This window comes from Anolis sagrei, chromosome 1, assembly GCF_037176765.1.
Source record: "Anolis sagrei isolate rAnoSag1 chromosome 1, rAnoSag1.mat, whole genome shotgun sequence".
In the NCBI taxonomy this organism is placed as follows: domain Eukaryota; kingdom Metazoa; phylum Chordata; class Lepidosauria; order Squamata; family Dactyloidae; genus Anolis; species Anolis sagrei.
Window position 1 is genome coordinate 27,428,623 of NC_090021.1, and position 20,888 is coordinate 27,449,510.

A 20,888-nucleotide genomic window follows, 5' to 3' on the forward strand; every position below is an offset into this window, starting at 1 on the left:
AAATCCCAACAGGGAATTAATATATCCCTAAATGTCTTAGGAGTACCAGATCTTGTCTGACCTTGGAAATTAAGCAGGGTTGCCCTGGTTAGCACTTGGATGGGAGACACCAATAATAATAATAATAATAATACCCCGCCACCATCTCCCCAAGGGGACTCGGGGCATCTTACAAGAGGCCAAGCCCAACAATACAACAAAGCAAATATACAACATCAAAATACAACAATACAATGAAATAAAATAAAAATGCAAAATACAAAATACAAAAAAAAAAAACCAATACAGGTAGGCACACACAAGGCAAAATAAGATCACAATAATTGAATCATAGCAGTTGAACACATGGGCAGAGCTGGTTGCAAAGATTAAAAATTTAAAAACTCTGGGTGAGAAAGCAAAATAATGTATCTGGAAGGAGGGTCAGATGGAACAAAAACAATAGGGTTGAATTGCAATAAGGAATAGAATCAAATGCTTCTGAGGACATTTTCTACAGGGTTTGGTCAGGTCAGGGATTATTATTCATTCATTGAAGGCACACTGGAACAGCCAAGTTTTCAGACTCTTCCAATGAGTACCAGGTGCTGTGGGCTATATTTCAGAGGAAGGAACTGGCAAAACCACCTGAATTTTCTTGGCCTATGGAATCCATGCATTGACCTGCATTATATGTGTTTACACTTTCATTTAATGATGGAGTGTACAAAGTATTCACAGTCACTGTTGATCCTGCTCCTTGCTTCCTTATTGTAGGAGTCCTTTTCTTCTGCTTTTAACCACAACCGTAAATGCAGAGGTTTTGCAGAGGAGCCTGTTTCCGCTACTAATTTCCATGACAATATAAACTTCCTGTCAGGTTGTTGTTCACATCCCCAAAGCAGTTCTCTATAAACACATGCTCATTTATTTTTTCTGTGCTCTGACTTATAAGAAGCACTACTTGAATATCAAGCAAAAAGTGGGCGCTAGAAATAATATCGCACGAAAACAGAGTGGCACAACCTGGGGAATCACAGCCAGATATAGTGAAGACATCTAGATCCAGGGAAGTCATGTTACCTCTCTTCCACCTTGGTTAGACCACACCTGGAATATTGTGTCCAATTCTGGGCACTACAATTGAAGAGATATTGACAAGCTGGAATGTGTTCAGAGGAGGGCGACTAAAATGATCAAGGGTCTGGAGATCAAGCCCTATGAGGAGCGGCTTCAAGAGCTGGGTATGTTTAGCCTGAAGAAGAGAAGGCTGAGAGGAGATATGATAGCCATGTATAAATATGTGAGGGGATGTCATAGAGAGGAGGAGAGCAAGCTTGTTTCCTGCTGCCATGGAGACTAGGATGCGGAGCAATGCCTTCAAACTACAAGAAAAGAGATTCCATCTGAACAATAGGAAGAACTTCCTGACTGTTAGAGCTGTTCAGCAGTGGAACTCTCTGCCCCAGAATGTGGTGGAGGCTCTTTCTTTGGAGGCTTTTAAACAGAGGCTGGATGGCCATCTTTCAGGGGTGCTTTGAATGCAATTTTCCTGCTTCTAGGCAGGGGGTTGGACTGGATGGCCCACGAGGTCTCTTCCAACTATATGATTCTATGATCTGCCCGTGCACTTTTCTACTCTGCTACTGAATGCATATGCTCAGTGTGGAATAAATCTCACCATGTTGAAACAGTGAATGTGGCATTACAACAGGATGTCTGCATTCAACACTGCAAGAAAAATTATAGTGTTTAGCCGGTATTGCGCCACCTGACATCTGCTGGGAAGTAGCAGCCAGTAATGAAAAAACCAAGGCATTGACATCTCCAGCCCATCCTCTGGATATCAGCCAGCAAGTCAATGCCTTAAATCAAGAAATAGCCTCCTAAGATCTACAGAGATACTTGCAGGAACACCTCAGCAAGGAGAGTCCAGAAGTGGCAGGCGAAAACCCAGAACCTCAATCCGTGGCTGATACCAGATGAGAAACTCCCTCCTGGGCACATAAAAGACTGGGCAACTTGAAAGGCTGAACAGACTGCATTTGGTACCATGAGATACTGTGCTAACCTTAAGAAATGGGACTACAAAGTAGAGTCCATGACATGTGAGTGTGGATTAGAGCAAACCACAGACCACCTACTACAGTACAATTCAACCTGAGCCCTGCCAATGCACAATGGAGGACCTTCTTACAGTGACACCTGAGGCACTCCAGCTTCTGGTGAAAGGACATTTAGCATAATGCCAAGTGTCTGGTCAAAGGATGTTTAGCATAATGCCAAGTTTTTAACTTTGTTTGTGTTTTTAAATACATTGTAACTGTACCCTCAATTCACTTCTGACACGATAAATACATTTATTTATTCATTCCAAATGTTTTAAAGTTACTTTTTAAGGCCAGGCCTTTGCAAGATAACATGCACACGATAATGTATGAAAATCGATGCATGCAACGGCGAATGCAAGAAAGTGCATGGTAGAGACTATAAACATTGGTCCAGGGATTCTGGGAGTTATAGTTCAACAATAAACATTTCTCAGTTTGGTAGAAGAGTATAGTCAGCATTCCACATTCACTGGGGTTAAGGTTTGCAGTGCCAGGGCCACATTAAAATGTGTTTTGTTTTGTTGCCCTTACGTAAAATGTATCTGTTGAATCTCATAATTGAGGTTAGATTGTTTAGATGTAGGTACAGTATGCCCTAATTCTGCTCATTCTTTACTTGGAACCACAGAACAGTAGAATTTAAAGAGACCACAAGGGCCATCTAGGCCCCATCTACACTGCCAGATAAAATCCAGATTACCTGCTTTGAACTGGATTATATGGCAGTGTAGTCTCATATAATCCAATTCATAGAAAATAATGTGGATCATCTGCTTTGATAATCTGGATTATATGGCAGTATAGAAGGGGCCTTAGAGAGAATATAGGAATCAAATCCATGAAAAATCAAGTCTGCAAAAGCAGTACCTGCAAATGTGAAGGATTTCCAAACAGGAAAATATTACAAGCTGCGAGCACTATGGTTGGTCCATAATTCTAATGCCATCATCAGGGACCCATCCTTACAGTTTAAGGGCCCTTCCGCACCACAAAAAAATCTCACAATATCTGTTTTGAACTGGGTCATCCGAGTCCACACTACCATATATTCCAGTTCAAAGAAGATAATGTGGGATTTTATTCAGCTGGATGGAAGGGGCCTAACTTTTAGCTTGGAAACCTCAAGATCAGAGCCTATTCTGAACTGGTAACGCTATACAGCACATTTCCCAACAACGATTCCTGTGTTAACTGACCTCATACAATCTTATGACTTCATGAAACATGAACATTAAACCAAAAGTATATAAATCTCTTTTTAACAGAAAATAAATACAAATAGATTTAAGAGAGGGTATCAAAAACTGAAAGGAAGATCTGGCCAGGGATGTAAGGAATGGACAAAATGAGGGCTTTGCTCCTGCCAAAAGAATTCTGATCTCATGAAATTTCCTCCAGTCTCTACATTTCTAGCATTCCAGAGAATGAGACAATGAAAATAATTCACACACTGGAAATTGTTAACACTTACTGCTGTGTCCACATTCCCTTAGTAAAATTGCTTGTTTCTTTTCTTTGGATTTCTAAATACAGGGGTGGGCAAAGTTTTTTGGGGCAAAGAGTACTTTCCTGAGGCAAAATCCACTCATGGGATTGCTAGGTTGATTTCTAAAGCATATGATTTTGATAGTTTTCATTCCCAAAGAGGCTGAAAATGAGGAACAGTATCATCACAGAATTCAGATTCATCCACTCATAAGGTAAAGGTTTCCCCTGACATTAAGTTCAGTCGTGTCCAACTCTGGGATTGGTGCTCATCTCCATTTCTAAACAGAAGAGCCGGCTTGTCCGTAGACACCTCCAAGGTCATGTGGCCAGCATGACTGCATGGAGTGCCGTTACCTTCCTGCTGGAACGGTACCTATTGATCTACACATATTTGCATGTTTTCGAAATGCTAGGTTGGCAGAAGCTGGGGCTGACAGCGGAAGCTCACGCCGCTCCATGGATTCAAACCTGCGACCTTTTGGTCAACAAGTTTAGCACCTCAGCAGTTTAACCCACTGTGCCACCGGGGGCTCCTAGACTTCATTCACTCATCGATTTCTTTTTTCCACCTGTAAAATCCACATAAGTGTAAAAAAAATGATAGGATGATGCTGTTTTGATAGGCCCATCCAAACAGTACCTTTATCCCAGGAGCTCCTGCAGCAATGAGGAGGGTGGCCAGACACTGTTCTCTGTAAACCTGGAAGTAATCGCAACAAAAGGCAAAAAATGTGAGATTTCCACGTGTGAGGATATAATGGTTTTTAGCAGAATATTTGGATATTTGCATGTCTGTTTGTCCGTGCAATCGGATATCATGAGATTTTTTAATCCCATAGTTTGTTCCTGGGTTTTTGACACTTGTTCCTGATTGGTCAGTTCCTAAAAAGAAGGTGACACTTGAATAGAAGGCAAAAACTTTGTCCTGGGAAGAGAAACTTCCTCCTTCACCTGTTTAATGAAATTCGTAGCAGAAAAATGAAGTTTCTGGAGGGCTACAAGTACATTCACAGTAATTAGTACACAATAAAACAGGAACAGACATTTTCAAACCAGGAACCGAATGTCATAATTATTATAATTACTCAGACTTTGTTGTGTGGCCATCTGTGCAGAAGGTCCCATGGTACTTGTGCCAGGGAACAACAGGATGATGTCCCCAGGTTATACATGTTGGCTCCGCATTGGGTGTATGCTGATAATATACGTATAGTTTATTGCAAAAACTTACTACTGGATGTTGGGACATGGATGTGCTGGAGAGGAATGTAAATACTAAGAGCCAACGTCATGCAGGTGGCTAACAGGAAAAGCCATGTGTAACCCAGGAATAGCTCTGGGTTGTTTGATGCCACAAGTACACAACGAAATCTGTCTGGACAGATGGCCAGGCAGCCCTTAAAAGTGACAATGACAAAGTTCTGTTCTTAGCTTGAAAGTGTGTGTTCCTGTTTCATTGTGTAGTGCTGACTTGGATAAAAGTAGTCTTAGTCCAAAAACTTTGTTTGTGTACCAGAAACTTGATGAAACATGTGGAGGACATGGTTTTATTTTATTTTTTTTTGGTCTGCTCATAAATTGGAACTTTTATGGAAAGCTGAATAAAACCCAGAAACAGGATCCTGTTGTTGGATGCTACAAGTACACAACCAAATCTGTCTATACAAATGGTCAGGCAGTCAGGCTCTAAAAATAGTAGATAATGACAAAGTTCTGTTCATGGACTAAAAATGTGTGTTCCTGTTTGTGTACTGCTGACTTGGGCAGTAGTTCTATCCCATGAGGTTTGTAAGTGTGGGAGATACTTAATGAAACGTCTGGAGGGAACAGGTTTTCTGGCCAAGACAACGAATGGAACTTGTATGGTTCGCCATATATCCAAACATCTGCATATTCACATCCCACAATGTGTGTGTGTGTGTGTTTGTTTTTTTTAAACACCGGTTTCCAGTGGAAGTCCTGCCTCTGGCGGCCATCTTGAGAGCCCCGAAATCTCGGAACAAACTATGACGTTTGGACAATGGAGACAAAAATCCCGGGACCAACAGGTGTGTATGTGGACCTCTCCTGAAGTCCTGGGATTTATTTTTTTTTTTTGCCGCTCACTAAAGCCTGTGATAAAGTGCTATCTGGAACCGCCCTATGCTAAGAGGTGTCAAAGCTCCAGCAATGACAAAGTCCCAGTTCCGAGCAGATCTCACCCTGCTCATCCTTGATGATTGAATTTCACAGCTTAACGATGTGTACATCTTCATAAATATGTTTAAGCAGTACTTCTTAAGTGTAATTGACTGACATCCAAACAATTAGATAGCTGCAGCCACCCACCCAAAAAATTTCAGATGCTTTTAGAAGAGTGTTCTGCTCACAACTTCCTTTCGTGATGGAACATTACATCCTTCCTTAAAGAGGAAATATGGGCTCCAAATTAGCACTAATTGAAACTGTGCATTTATATAAATCAATTACAATGCTCTCAGTTTAGAGGCTGTGTTGGTTTTCAACATACCATTAAAAAAGGAAGATTTTAGCAGCTGTCTTAAGTATGGATATGTATTCTGTGATTTCCGTAATCCTGTCATCTCATATAACAACTTTGGGTGCTTCTACACTGTAGAATTAATACAGATTGACATCACTTTAACTGCCACAGATCAAGGCAATGCAATCATGGAAGTTGTAGTTTGGTGAAGCACTACAACTAGATTCCATAGCACTGAGCCATGGAAGTCAAATTATATTAATTCTACACTGTAGATGTATCCCTTTGACTGACACTTAATTTTACTCATCTTTATGGGATACTTCTTGGCTGGATCTACACTACCCTATATCCCAGGATCTGATCCCAGGTAATCTGCTTTGAACTGGGGGCTCTTCCACACAGCCATATAACCTAGAATATCAAGGCAGATAATCCACAATATCTGCTTTGAACTGGATTATCTGAATCCACACTGTCATATAATCCAGTTCAACGTGCATTTTACACAGCTGTGTGGAAGGGGCTTGGATTATAAGTGTATTATTATTATTTGAAACACATTAAGATGAGTCCACAGCATACAACATCACTCTGCCGGCTGTTGTATTGGATCACACGTCGGACAGCCTGGAAGCCCAGGTCTCAGCGGTGGCTGGGAGAGCTTTTTCACAATTAAAACTTGTGTGCCAGTTGCGCCCATACCTTGGGAAATCAGATCTGGCCACAGTGGTCCACACTCTTGTTACATCCCGAATAGATTACTGCAACGCACTCTACGTGGGGTTGCCTTTGAAGACTGTCCAGAAACTTCAATTAGTCCAAGGGGCGGCGGCCAGATTACTCACCGGAGCGTCATACAGGGAGCATACCACTACTCTGTTATGTCAGCTCCACCGGCTGCCGATCCAATTTACGGATTTTGAGCTTGGCGAACGTTGATCACTAGATTGGTTTTTAATGAGTTGTATTGTATAACTGGATTGTTTTAATTATTTTATAATGGTTGCCGCTATGTATTTTATCTTACTATGTGTATTGCTGGCATCGAATTGTGCCTTTTGTAAGCCGTCCTGAGTTCCCCCTCAGGGGTTGAGAAGGGCAGGGTAGAAATGCTCGACATAAATAATAAATAAATAAGTGTCTAGGACTCTGTGATGTATTGGCGAATAATACATGCAGATCCCAGTAAGGTGGCCTTCGGCAGCTGGAAGATGGTAATTTTGTCAGCACCGATCGTGTTTAAGTGCAGGCCAAGGTCTTTAGGCACTGCTCCATCTGCACTTCACACTTTGGAGCAGAATAAACAGTTGGGTTGGTTGTGATTCAGAAAGAGCCATAGAATCATAGAGTTGGATGAGACCACAAGGGCCCTCCAGCCCAATTCCATTGTGCCAAGTAACAAGAGATTTGATTCTGATTGAACATTCAAACAAACAGTGACTCACAAACTCTGATCCTTCAGGTCTTTTGGACTTCAACTTCTAGCAGCCTTAGCAGACTTGTCTAATAGTCAGGAATTTTGGGAGTGGAAGTCGAAAACACCTGAAAGACCAAAGCTTGGGAACCACTGAGCTAAAGCACCCTAGCAGGTAGCTATCCAGCATCTTTGGAAAACATCTAGAGAAAGAAACTCTCACCATTTATCTATTCCTGGTGATTATATGTTTTTAATTATATGTTTTATGGCTTTTATTGTTTTATATAGTTTATATTATATGTAATGTTTTAGTATGTATTTATGTTGATTGGGGGCAATGACTGCCGACTGTAAACCGCCTCAAGTCGCCTCTGGGTTGGGGGGGGGGGGGGCGGATAGAAATACTGTAAATATATATGGTGGGCAATCGGTTCCATTGCCAAATCACTGTTACTATCAAGAAGTTCTGTCTAATGATCCATCTGCCATAGGGTCATAAGTCAGACATGACTTATAGGCACACAACAATAACAACAACATTTTTATTGCTATAATATCCCCTGTCCAGCTTCTTAACAAGAATCTCTGCAGGGTAATGAATCTTGGCATAATGTTAAAAGTCACAAATTCTACCAAAAGGCAGTGTAGGAAGCCAAAGATGCATAGAGCTTTTTGGGATGCACCCAAGACTTTTATCGTTAATATTAACTAGAGCAAACACTTACATTTATAGACAAAGTTATTTATATTCATTTTCCCGACGTCTGTAGATACGTTTATTTTTGGATTTTTTAAAAAAAATACAAGGGCTGACTCCGAACAAGTACTTGGACAGGCCTGCAAAATGACCTGGGAAAAGACCTGGCCTGAACTTTTAATTGCAGCAATTTAATCTAGAGAATATTATAACAGGTATAGAGGTTTTCCACCACATGGAAATTATGCTGAGTGATTCAGAAGTGGGTCCAGAAGCCCGGGGTGTTTAGCTTTCCAGAAGACCAAATTGGACAGGTAGAAGGCAAAATCAGAGGTTTATTCTCAATGGCCAAAAAGGATGTCAGAAGAGAAAACACTCCAAAGTACTGACACAACACAACTGAAAATACATTTTTATTTCCTTTGATAGCTATTCAAGAACTCTGGCTCAGAAACACCTGCCTAGAATCTGTGCTCTGATTGGCTCGGGACTCAGTTGGACATCATTGCAGGTTGGATCTTTGCGGTGCTAGGAAATTTAATAAACTGTCATTCGAGCATTTGAAGCATCAGTCTGTTTAATGGTTCACTTCTGAGAAGGGCACAATCTAAAAGGAATGAGGTAGCATTAGGTAATCAGCTTAATTTTTTTGTCGTGTCAGGAGCAATCTGAGAAACTGCAAGTTGCTTCTGGTGTGAGAGAATTGGCCGTCTGCAAGGACATTGCCCAGGGGACGCCAGGATGTTTTGATCTTTTACCATCCTTGTGGGAGGCTTCTCTCATGTCCCTGCATGAGGAGCTGGAGCTACTAGAGGGAGCTCACCTGCCTCTCCCCGGATTCGAACTTGCGACCTATCGGTCTTCAGTCCTGCCGGCACAGGGGTTTAATCCAATGCGCCACCGGGGGCTCACTGAGACAGCTTAATGAGATGGCTTCAATGGAAACAACAGAGTTAGTCCAAAGTACACAATGGGTGCTTGTGGATGATGACCATAGAAATAGGTGAGAGTGGCTTGAGGCATGGGCCATTTCCACCAATATTTCAGATAATATCAAGGAAATCAGGAAACATGCCCAGAAACTCTGATACACATATCTTATGTCTTCCCCTCACATCTCCCAGTTCATTGTGGGGAGATCATAGAAATTAAAGGAAGGGATTTTGGGTGTGATCAGGTAGCATTCCAGAGACGATTCATACAAAAGGTAAGACAAATGGCATCCACACTCTCTAAGTTCTAGTGGAGCTGCAGCTTCTATTTCATATAACGTGCTGTTATTTCATAATTTATTGATGTCAGTTAGAGTTATATTGTGTTGTCGAAGGCTTTCATGGTTGGAATCACTGGGTTGCTGTGAGTGTTCCACTCCGTATGGTTATATTCCAGAAGTATTATCTCCTGACGTTTCACCCACATTTATGGCAGGCATCCTCAGAGGTTGTGAGGTCTGTTGGAAACTAGGCAAGTGGGGTTTATTTATCTGTGGAATGTCCAGGGTGGAAGAAAAAACTCTTGTCTGCTTGAGGCAAGTGTGAATGTTGCAATTAGCCACCTTGATTGGCATTGAATAGCCTTGCAGCTTCAAAGCTTGGCTGCTTCCTGCCTGGAGGAATCCTTTGTTAGGAGGAGGTGATTATACCATGCAGCTGTGGACAAGTCTACATAGGAACCAACAAACGTAGCACCCAACATGAATCAAAGAACGTGAAAGGCATTAATTCAACCAGAGAAGTCAGCCATAACAGAGCCCTTGATGAACCAACCTGGACATAGAATATTATTTGAGAACACAGAAATGCTGGACCACTCTAACAACTATCATGTAAGACTACACAGAGAAGCCATTGAAATCCACAAACATGTACACAATTTCAACAGAAAGGAGGAAATAATGAAAATGAACAAAATCTGGCCACCAGTATTAAAAAACTCTAAAGTCAGGATAGTAAATAGAGAACAACACTAAAAAAACAGGGGAATTCATGACAGGAAACAATCAGGCCCAGGCAACATCTCGCAACAAAGGACCCCCTGGCAGGAAGCAGCCAGACTATTTGAAGCTGCACGACTATTCAGTGCTAATCAAGCAGGTCAATTACAACATTCACACTTGCCTCAAACAGACAAGAGTTCTTTCGCCCACCTTGGACATTCCATAGATATATAAACCTCACTGACTCAGTTTCCAACAGACCCTTAAACCTCCAAGGATGCCTGCCACAGGTGTGGATGAAACGCCAGGAGAGAATGCTTCTGGAACATGGCCATACAGTGTGAAAAATGCACAGCAACCCAGTGATTCTGGTCATGAAAGCCTTCAACAACACATACCCTACAGAACTTGGTATTTGTTGGCAGACTCCCATCCAAGTACTTGCCAGGACTGTTCCTGCTTAGCTTCCAAGACTTGGTGCAATCTGGCGGCTTTATAATATTTAAATGGAGAAGGGCGGGTTTTGGAGCTGTTCCTGCAGTTAAATGGGAAAAACGTGCTTGTCAGCAGAGAGCAACACCTAGTGGCTAAACACCAGATGTGCCAAATACAATGCAACAGAAGTAAATCTGAAAACATGTTTCTGGGTAGTACTTCCCCTTTCAATACAGGAAGAAAAACATGCCTAAACATCTCCACGAGGAAAAGCGTGCATAAGATGCAAGACGCCTTGCATTTTCAACTCTTCTTTTCAACTCTTCCTTTAAACCTGTAAACGTGGGCCTGGTCCTGTTCAATATCTTTATTGATGACTTAGATGAAGGGTTAGAAAGCATGATAATCAAGTTTGCAGATGACACCAAATTGGGAGGGATAGCCAGTACTCCAGAGGACAGGAACAGAATTCTAAATGATCTTAACAGAAAAGCGTTGATTGGCCAACACTAACAAAATGAAGTTCAACAGGGAGAAATGCAAGATACTCCACTTAGACAGAAAAAATGAAATGCAAAGATGCAGATTGGAGGACTCCTGGCTCGACAGCACTTTGTGTGAAAAAGATCTTATGAGTCCTCGTGAACAAGAAGTTAAACATGAGCCAACACTGTCATGCAGCAGCTAAAAAGGCCAATGGGACTTTGGCCTGCATAAACAAGAGTATAGTGTCTAGATCCAGGGAAGTCATGCTACCCCTCTCTTCTGCTTTGGTCAGGTCACACTGGAATCACAATCTGTCCAATTCTGGGTACCACAATTGAAGGGAGATGTTGACAAGCTGGAATGTGTCCAGAGGAGGGTGACTAAAATGATCAAGGATCTGGAGAACAAGCCCTATGCGGAGTGGCTTAAAGAGCTGGGCATGTTTAGCCTGCAGAAGAGAAGGCTGAGAGGAGACATAATAGCCATGTATAAATATGTGAGAGGAAGTCACAGGGAGGAGGGAACAGGCTTGTTTCTGCTGCCCTGGAGTCTAGGACACAAAACAATGGCTTGAAACTACAAGAAAGGAGATTCCACCTGAACATGAGGAAGAACTTCCTGACTGTGGAGCTGTTAAGCAGTGGAACTCTCTGTTCCGGGGTGGGGTGGACTAAAAGCCTTCTTTGGCGGCTTTTAAACAGAGGCTGGATGACCATCTGTCCAGGATGCTTTGAATGCCATTTTATTATTAGTTATTTTTATTTATAATATTTCTATAATATTTCTATCTCAAGACGGCTTAGAAATTGCCAGCGATTCAATGCCATAACAACCCAAAATATACAGTTAAAACATTTTAAACAGCATTATAAAACCATCATAAAATCAATACAAAACAGATTAAAAACATATAATAACTGATGTCTTCCTGTTAATCTCACTTTCAAGTAGCATTGTCTAAGCTGTTACATGTTTTAAACTTACATACTTCCACATTTGTCTATTGCACGGCATTTCCAAAGGCTTGTTCCAAGAGCCAGGTTTTTACTTTTTTTGGAAGGTCAGGAGGGAAGGGGCCAATCGAATATCCCTAGGGAGGGAGTTCTACAGCCGAGGGGCCACCACTGAGAAGGCCCTGTCTCTCATCCCCACCTGCCGCGCTTGTGAAAAAGGCAGGATTGAGAGCAGGGCCTTCCCAGATGATCTTAAATTCCTAGCTGGTTCATAGGGAGAGATATGTTTGGACAGGTAAACTGGGCCAGAACCATTTAGGGCTTTATAGGCTTAAGCCAGCGCTTTGAATTGTGCCCGTTAGCAAACTGGCAGCCAGTGGAGTTGGCGCAACAGAGGAGTTGTGTGCTCCCTGATTGCTGCTCCAATTAGTGACCTGGCTGCCACCCGCTGGACCATCTGAGGCTTCTAAACAGTCTTCAAAGGCAACCCCACGTGGAGCATGTTGGCAGTAGATTTAACCAGAGCGTCGACTACTGCTTCTTGGCAGAGGGTTAAACTGGATGGCCCACGGGGTCTCTTCCAACTCTAGGATTCTATGACTATAGACTGGACTTTCTGCTTTGTACAGAGAATGTTGAGAGATGAATGGTGTGCTGGGAGTCCTAATCCAACTTTACTATCCCCATGCAATGTTTTTCCCCCACCTTAGCTCATGCAAGGACAATGAGGTAAGGAAATGTTTGGACTACAATTCCCAACGTCCTTCAACTCCTGGGGATGCCGGGACTTAAGAGTCCAGCAGTGTTTACTTTCCCTAAACACAGGTTTGTTTGTTATAGGTTTTTTCGGGCTATATGGCCATCTTCTAGAAGCATTCTCTCCTGACGTTTCACCTGCATCTATGGCAGGCATCCTCAGATGTTGAGGTCTCAAAAACTCAACAAAGGATTCCCCAAGGCAGCAACCAGCCAGGTTTTCATGCTGTAAGGCTATCAAATGCTAATCAAGGTGGCTAATGGCAACATTCACACCTAGCTCCAACAGACAAGAGTTCTTTCTCCCACCCTGGACAATCCACAGATATATAAACCCCACTTGCCTTGTTTCCAACAGACCTCACAATCTCTGACAATGCCTGCCATAGATGCAGGCAAAACGTCAGGAGAGAATGCTTCTAGAACATGGCCATATAGCCCCAAAAACCTACAACTACCCAGTGATTCCAGCCATGGAAGCCTTCAACAATACAGGTTTGGGTTGTTGTAGGTTTTTTTCGGGCTATATGGCCATGTTCTAGAGGCATTCCCTCCTGACGTTTCGTCTGCATCTATGGCAAGCATCCTCAGAGGTAGTGAGGCCTGTTGGAAACAAGGCAAGTGGGGTTTATATACACAGGTTTACACAGGTTTGTTGGTTTGTTTTTTTGCATGGTAGTTTAGGCAGCAAAACTGGCATGGTGCGAAGAAACTTGGCCAACTCCCAGCCTCCCCCATCTTTTGGAAATGATGGGAGTTGCAGTCCACCTGTCTACCTTCCCTATGCAATACCTTGTTTTGCATTTTAGCTCATGGCGCGATGAGAAGAGACCTGGACTACACATCCCAGCACCCACCAGGGCCTAGGGATGCTGGGAGTTGCAGTCAGACCGTATTTACTTTCCCCCTGCAATGATTTCTTTCGCATTCTAGATGCAACCGCGTTGCCTCTCCGTGGGCTTTGGCGATGGGCAAATGCAGTGCTTTCTGAAAGAACCAATGAGAGCCGACTGGAGTCGGGCCTCTCTCTGTTCCGGGTTTTTGCTCTCCTCGTTGAGAGCCTTCCCCTTCCTGTTCCTCCTCTTTTCCCCTCCTCTTTCTCTTCCTTCCCCTCCTTCTGCACTTTACAGCTTTGCTGCTGGGCTTCCTTCTCGGGTCCTGGCGCCGCTTTCAAAATCCAAACCGTGCAGAAGAAAGAGGAGGCATGAGAGTCCCACCTTCTGAAGGCAGCCACCCTCGCCTCCCTTCGTCGCCAGAACTGCAGGAAGGTGAGTACAGAGCGACGCCCCATCTCCAGCCCTGATCCAGTCCCATTCCCATCTGCCAGGCAGGGAAGCCCCCTCAAAGTCCTCCTGGCAGGTGGCCATCCAGCCTCTGTTTAAAAATCTCCAGAGAAGGAGACCCCACCAGTCTCCAAGACAGCATATCCTATCCTTGAACAGCTCTTACCATCAGGAGTCCTAGAATCATAAAGTTGGAAGAGACCTCACGGGCCATCCAGTCCAACCCCCTGCCAAGGAGCAGGAAAATTGCGTTCAAAGCACCCCCAACAGATGGCCATCCAGCCTCTGTTTAAAAACCTCCAAAGAAGGAGCCTCCAACACACTCCGGGGCAGAGAGTTCCACTACTGAACAGCTCTCACAGTCAGGAAGTTCTTCCTCATGTTCAGATGGAATCTCCTCTCTTGTAGTTTGAAGCCATTGTTCCGCATCCTACTCTTCAGGGCAGCAGAAAACAAGTTCACTCCCTATGACTTCCCCTCACATATTTATACATGTCTCCTCTCAGTCTTCTCTGCTTCAGACTAAACATGCCTAGCTCTTTAAGCCACTCCTCATAGGGCTTGTTCTCCAGACACATGATTATTTTAGTCTCCCTCCTCTGGACACATTCCAGCTTCTCAATATCTCTCTTCAATTGTGATGCCCAAAAGGCAAGCTTCCTCCTCGATGTGACACAATAATCCAGGTGCGGTCTATCCAAGGCAGAGTAGAGTGGTAGCATGAGTTCCCTAGACCTAGACACTAGACTCCTATTGATGCAGGCCAAAATGTCATTGGCTTTTTTTGCCGCCTCATCACATTGTTGGCTCATGTTTGACTTGCTGTCCACGAAGACCCCAAGATCTTTTTCACACATACTGCTCTCAAGCCATGCGTGGACTCAAACAATGTTGTATCTGGACCAAACTTGGCACGAATACGCAATATGCAAAAGGCAAGCTTGCTTCCTCCCCTATGTGACATCCTTTCAGATATTGAAACATGGTTGCCATGTCCCCTCTCAGCCCTTTCTTTTCTCTAAGCTACACAGACTGAGACCTGAGCCATTGTTCATAGGACTTAGCTTCTGAAGCTTTGATCATTTCGGTTGCCCTTCTGGAAGCGAAACAATGGCTTCAAACTACAGGAAAAGAGATTCCACCTGGACATGAGGAAGAACTTCCTAACTGTGAGAGCTGTTCAGCAGTGGAACTCTCTGCCCCAGAGTGCTCAGTACTATGGAGTTCTGGAAGTTATAGTTTTTTTTTTTTAAAAAAAGTAAACAATATTTTGTTGTCAAAGGCTTTCATGGCTGGAATCACTGGGTTGCTGTGAGTTTTCAGGGCTGTACGGCCATGTTCCAGAAGCATTCTCTCCTGATGTTTCACTCACATCTATGGCAGGCATCCTCAGAGGTTGGGAGGTCTGTTAGAAACTAGCAAGTGAAGTTTATATATATGTGGAATTGCCAGGGTGTCTGTTTGAGGCAAGTGTGAATGGTGAATGTTGCAATTGGCCAGCTTGATTAGCACTGAATAGCCTTGCAGTTTCAAAGCCTGGCTGCTTCCTGCCTGGGGGATCCTTTGTTGTAGGTATTGGTAGGCCCTGATTGTTTCCTGTTTTGAAGTCCCCTGTTTTCTGAGTGTTGTTCTTTATTTACTGTCCTGATTTTAGAGGGTTTTTAAAAAATACTGGTAGCCAGATTTTATTCATTTTCATGGTTTCTTCCTTTCTGTTGAAATTGTCCACATGCTTGTGGATTTCAGTGGCTTGTGTAGTCTGACATGGTGGGTGTTAGAGTGGTCCAGCTTGTGTGTGTTCTCACATAATATGCTGTGTCCAGGTTGGTCCATCAGGTGCTCTGCTATGGCTGACTTCTCTGGTTGAATTAATCTGCATGATTAATTCAATGCCTTTCATGTTCCTTGATTTGTTTTTGGACAATGCTGTGTTTGGTGGTCCTTATGTAGACTTGTCCACAGCTGCATGGTATATGGTCCACTTCTGCAGGAGTCTACTGTATACCATGCAGCTGTATACTATGCAGTCTACATAGGGAGCACCAAATGCAGCATTGCCCAAACACAAATGAAGGAAAATCCAAAACACCTCTGGTTCCAAGAGTTTTGGATAAGATATACTCAACTTGTAATGAGAGTAATGCTCAAGGTTGTCCAAAATATTTTATTGTTTTGGGGAATCGATCCCCTCTCCTTGATCACCAAGATTTTAAAGTACTGTACCAAGGAAATACTCAGGAAGAAATTGTTAGAAAGGTTTACCTAGGTCATTTTTATTGTTCCTAATGGTTTTCAGTGCTTTAAATTAAAAATGTTTTTTTTACTCATTGTAGCTGTTTGGACAAAAAGGGAGTGTAAAAATATTAATGATGAATAAAATAGAAATAAATTGCTGGAGTGACTGATAATAGGTTATGCTTATCCTTTAACATGCAAAAAAAGTCCATTGGTATTTTATGTTTTTCTTTTCTCAGATGACATCTCTACCAAGAAGAGCTCGAACAGCACCAAAGCCGAGCACTGCAGAAGATGAACTACCTTCTTTCCTTATATCGTGAGCTGAAATTTATTTATAGTGCATATCAATTTGAGTAGAGTCTGTCTTTCCAATACTAGGCCAGCAACAAATTGGTGTTTGGATCCATAGGAGTGTATCAACAAATAGGTTGCATATTCTCCCTTTTTCATAAAGAGGTAGTAGGTGGCGCAATAGGTTAAACCCTTGCGCTGGCAAGTCTGCTGACAGATAGGTCAGCGGTTCAAATCCGAGGAGAGTGAGTTGAGCTCCCTCTGTCAGCTCCAGCTCCCCATGCATGGACATGAGAGAAGCCTCCATGAGGATGGTAAAACAGCAAACATCTGGGCAACGTCCTTGCAGATGGCCAATTTTCTCACGCCAGAAACGACTTGTAGTTTCTCAAGTCACCCCTGACATGACAAATAAATAAATAGTTAGTGTAATAAATATTGATGCACACATGTAAAACCTGTGACAAGAGGTAGAGAAATATAGGGACTGGTGATGTTATCCTCTGCATACCATTTCAGTCACTTTTTAAATTGGGTTTATAATCTGCTTATCTCTTCTTAAGAGTGGGACTCAAGGAAATTTCCAATTAATGCAAATATTTGAATATTTGGCTTGAGATTTATGTGAATAATTAAAACATAGTTGCTTTTACAGAACTCTGTTCCAGATAATACAAACTGGTGGAATTGATTGGCTGACGCAGATCCACACATTTGCCTGTATTTACAAATTTTGTGGGCATTCATTATGGGGATTGTCATGATGAGGCCCAACACCTCAAAATGTATAACTGTGCTATTGCTGCTTATGATGAGTCTTATAGGAGATTTTACTGCTTGTCTTTAAGGAGGTTATACACTGACTGACTCTTTGGAGAAGACTTGTATGACTTTTGTCCTGATAAATCAAGCTGAGGTCAATTGGTATTACCATGTAAAGTGAGATCCCATAACTGCAAAGCCCAAGTTACATAAAATTGGCACCCCACCTCTTTTTTGCAGATCCCATGCTAGGCTTGAAATTTTCCCCCTTCTGGAGTTCTCTGGGGAATCTTCACCCTCTCTGAAGTGTGCTCTTTGTCTATTCAGATCTTCAGAATCAGAAGAAAAGGAAGAAGATGAATGGCAGCCTCAAAAGAAAGCTGCGAAAAAGGCAAAAGTGCCCAAACCAAAGGTGCCCAAACCAAAGGTTCCCAGGGTGAAAAAAAATGCCACAACCCAGAAGAAACCAACCGTGGCTAGGAAGAGGACTAAGAAAGTAGCCGTGAAAGAAGAGCCGGTGAGTGAAGGAAGGTAGCAATACTACTTTGAGAGCATTGAGGATGTTTATTTATTTATCTGTCATGTCAGAAGCAAATTGAAGATACAGTTATGTATTTAAAAACACAAACAAAGTTAAAAAACTTGACATTATACTAAATGTTGTTTGACCAGAAGCTGGCTACTTGGAGTGCCTCTGTTGTGACTGTAGGAAGGTCCCCCATTGTGCACGTGGCAGGTCTCAGGCTGCATTGTAATAGGTTGACTGTGGTTTGCTCTTCTCGACGCTTGCATGTCGTGGACTCCACTTTGTAGCCCTCGTGGTTCCAGAGCACAGTCTGTTCAGCATCTTCCACAAGAATGTGAATGTATATTCTTGTTGTTGTAAACTGTTTATTTATTTATTTCTCATCAATGTATTTAGATTGTTTACATGATTATAGTATTTTGTAAGCTACTTTGGATCCCATAAGGGAGAAAAGTGGGACATCAATAAAGAATTATTATGGTTATTATTCCAAGTCACCCAGTTATTATTATTATTCCAAGTCACCCAGCCTTCTGTGTGCCCAGGAGGAAGTCTCTTATCCAGTATCAGTCATGGATTGAGGCTCTGTGTTTTAGCCTGCCAGTTTTGGACTCTGGCTTGCTGAAGTTCCTGCGAGTATCTCTGTAGATCTTAGGAAGCTGTTTTTTGATTTAATACATTGGTGTGCTGGCTGATCTCCGAACAGAGGATGGGCGGGAGATGTCACTACCTTGGTCCTTTCATTGTTGAGTGCTACTTCCCAACGGATGTTAGGTGGTGTAGTTCCGGCTAAACAGTATACATTCTTCATTGGTGTGGGGCGTAGACATCATATGATAATGCAGCATGTCTCATTAAGAGCCACATCTATGTGGTGAGATGTGTTCCACACTTGGCATGTGTATTCAGTATCAGAGGATATAAAAACATACAATGCCTGGAGAAGTATTCTCTCTATAAATGCTGCACCAAATAGATTTGGCATCCTCAAACCGCAGCCCTCCAGCTGTTTGGGCTTCCAACTCCCAGAAGCCCTAATGAGCTAGTTCAATTGTCAGGAATTCTGGGAGCTGAAGGCCCAAACAGCTGGAGGGCCACAGTTTGAGGATGCCTAAAATATACCTTTCATCTGATGCATCATAGTCATTCTTACGTTCTGATTACACAAGGTCCCTTTCACCATTTCCTCCCATCCTATTTCCCTAATCAAATTTCCCAATGTAGGGGACTACTTAGTACAGTAGACCTTCCACATTTGCCAGGTTTAGGTTTGCAGGACCCCCACAAAAGTGAATAAAAACACACTATTTTTTACCTGAGAGAACAGTGCAACCATACAGTCTCACTGGAGGATCTAGAGATTCTTGCAGAGAAATATTAAATCTTCACATAATCGTATCCACAAAGGTTTTGCCCCTAAATTTGGAGACCAGCTGTATAGCTCCATACAGAACTTTGAACAAGAAGAATCTGACCTACTTGCCCCATAGCCTTGTAAGTGCATAATTTAGAAAGGAAAATGGGGATATTCCTCCAAATGTGGAGCTCTATATACATGGGAACATTAGATGCGCACATCAGGGCATTTAGAAATCTCTGTGCTTTATGTAGAGCAGCATTTCTCAACCTGGGAGGTTGGGACCCCGGAGGAGGTCACGAGGGAGTGACAGAGGGATCGCCAAAGATCATCAGAAAATCCAGTATTTTCTGTTGGTCATGAAGGTTTTGTGTGCCAAGGTTGGCCCAATTCTGTTGTTGGTGGGGTTCAGAATGCTCTTTGATTGTAGGTGAACTATCAATCCCAGAAATTACAACTCCCAAATGTCAAGGTCTATTTTCCCCAAACTCCACTAGTATTCACATTTGAACATATTGAGTATTTGTGCCAAGTTTGGTCCAGATCTATCATTGTTTGAGTCCCCAGTTATCTCTGGATGCAGGTGAACCAAAACTCCAAAACTCAAGGTCAATGCCCACCAAACCCTTCTAGTTTTTTCTGTTCTGTGTGTCAAGTTTGGTTCAGTTCCATCAATGGTGGGGTTCAGAATGCTCTTTGATAGTAGGTGAACTATAAATCCCAACAATCACAACTCCCAAATACAAAATCAACCCCCCCCCCCAACCCACCAGTATTCAAATTTGGATGCATCTGGTATTTGTGCCAAATTTTGTCCAGTGAATGAAAATTCATATCAGATATTTGCATTACAATTCATAACAGTAGCAAAATTACAGTTATGAAGTAGCAATAAAAATAATTTTATGGTTGATGGGCCACCACAACATGAGGAACTGTATTAAGGGAGGTTGCGAACCACTGATGTAGAGTTAATGTTAAACCATTTTCTGTTTTCTTTGCATTCACATGGAATAATACGTTTTTATGAAATGGACAGGATACTTCTTTGCCTATTACGGCTCCTGAGGTGAATGAAGGAGAGTTGCAGTTACAGCAGCCTAAGGAAGAGAAAGAAAAGAAGCTGAGTCCTCCTTCCAAAAAGCTCCCAGTGAAAAGAAGCAGTGTCCCACCAGGACCTCCTGCCTGCAACTTGGATGGTGTGGAAGGACCCTCCACAAGTACAGCAGCGGCTAAACAGCAAGTGAAGTTGGAAGCACCAGAAGAAGATTTTACCTTTGATGAACCGCCTTTGAAAAAAATTAAATCAGCATCATGTCCTCAAGGGAATGCTATAAAATTTGCAGCAAGTGCCCATTTGAATGAAGAACATAAAATGAATTGGGACATTGTGAAGGTATGAGATCTCCTTGTGCCCCCTTTCATAACAAAGCTTGAAAGTAACTGTGTTACATCAAGAGCTCATGTGGTCTGGACCGGCATATAAATTTGGTTTCTATTGCATATAATAGCAGTTCTGGATGTATTCCAGAAACCAAATGGGTTCTTTTTATTTTTATAAAATAAATTGCATACTTTCCTCTGGTTTTTAATGAGAATGTCTCTCAAGCATAAGTTGCAGTGCAGGAAGGTTAGGATTAGTATTCGGTTTCACAAAAAATATCAAAAGCAGCTAATTTTGACATCAG

The 20,888-nt window shown here is 42.5% G+C and overlaps 1 protein-coding gene across 1 annotated transcript in view; it reads left to right on the forward strand.

Moving 5' to 3' along the window:
* Positions 1–13,814: 13,814 nt before the first annotated feature.
* SRBD1 (S1 RNA binding domain 1) overlaps positions 13,815–20,888 on the forward strand; it is a 191,763-nt gene continuing 184,689 nt past the window's right edge. Inside the window, exons 1-4 of the mRNA XM_060754400.2 lie at positions 13,815–14,011; positions 16,501–16,580; positions 17,645–17,834; positions 20,240–20,596. Of these exons, the coding sequence (XP_060610383.2) occupies positions 16,501–16,580; positions 17,645–17,834; positions 20,240–20,596 (627 nt within the window). The 5' untranslated portion in view covers positions 13,815–14,011. The remainder of the gene's footprint in view (positions 14,012–16,500; positions 16,581–17,644; positions 17,835–20,239; positions 20,597–20,888) is intronic.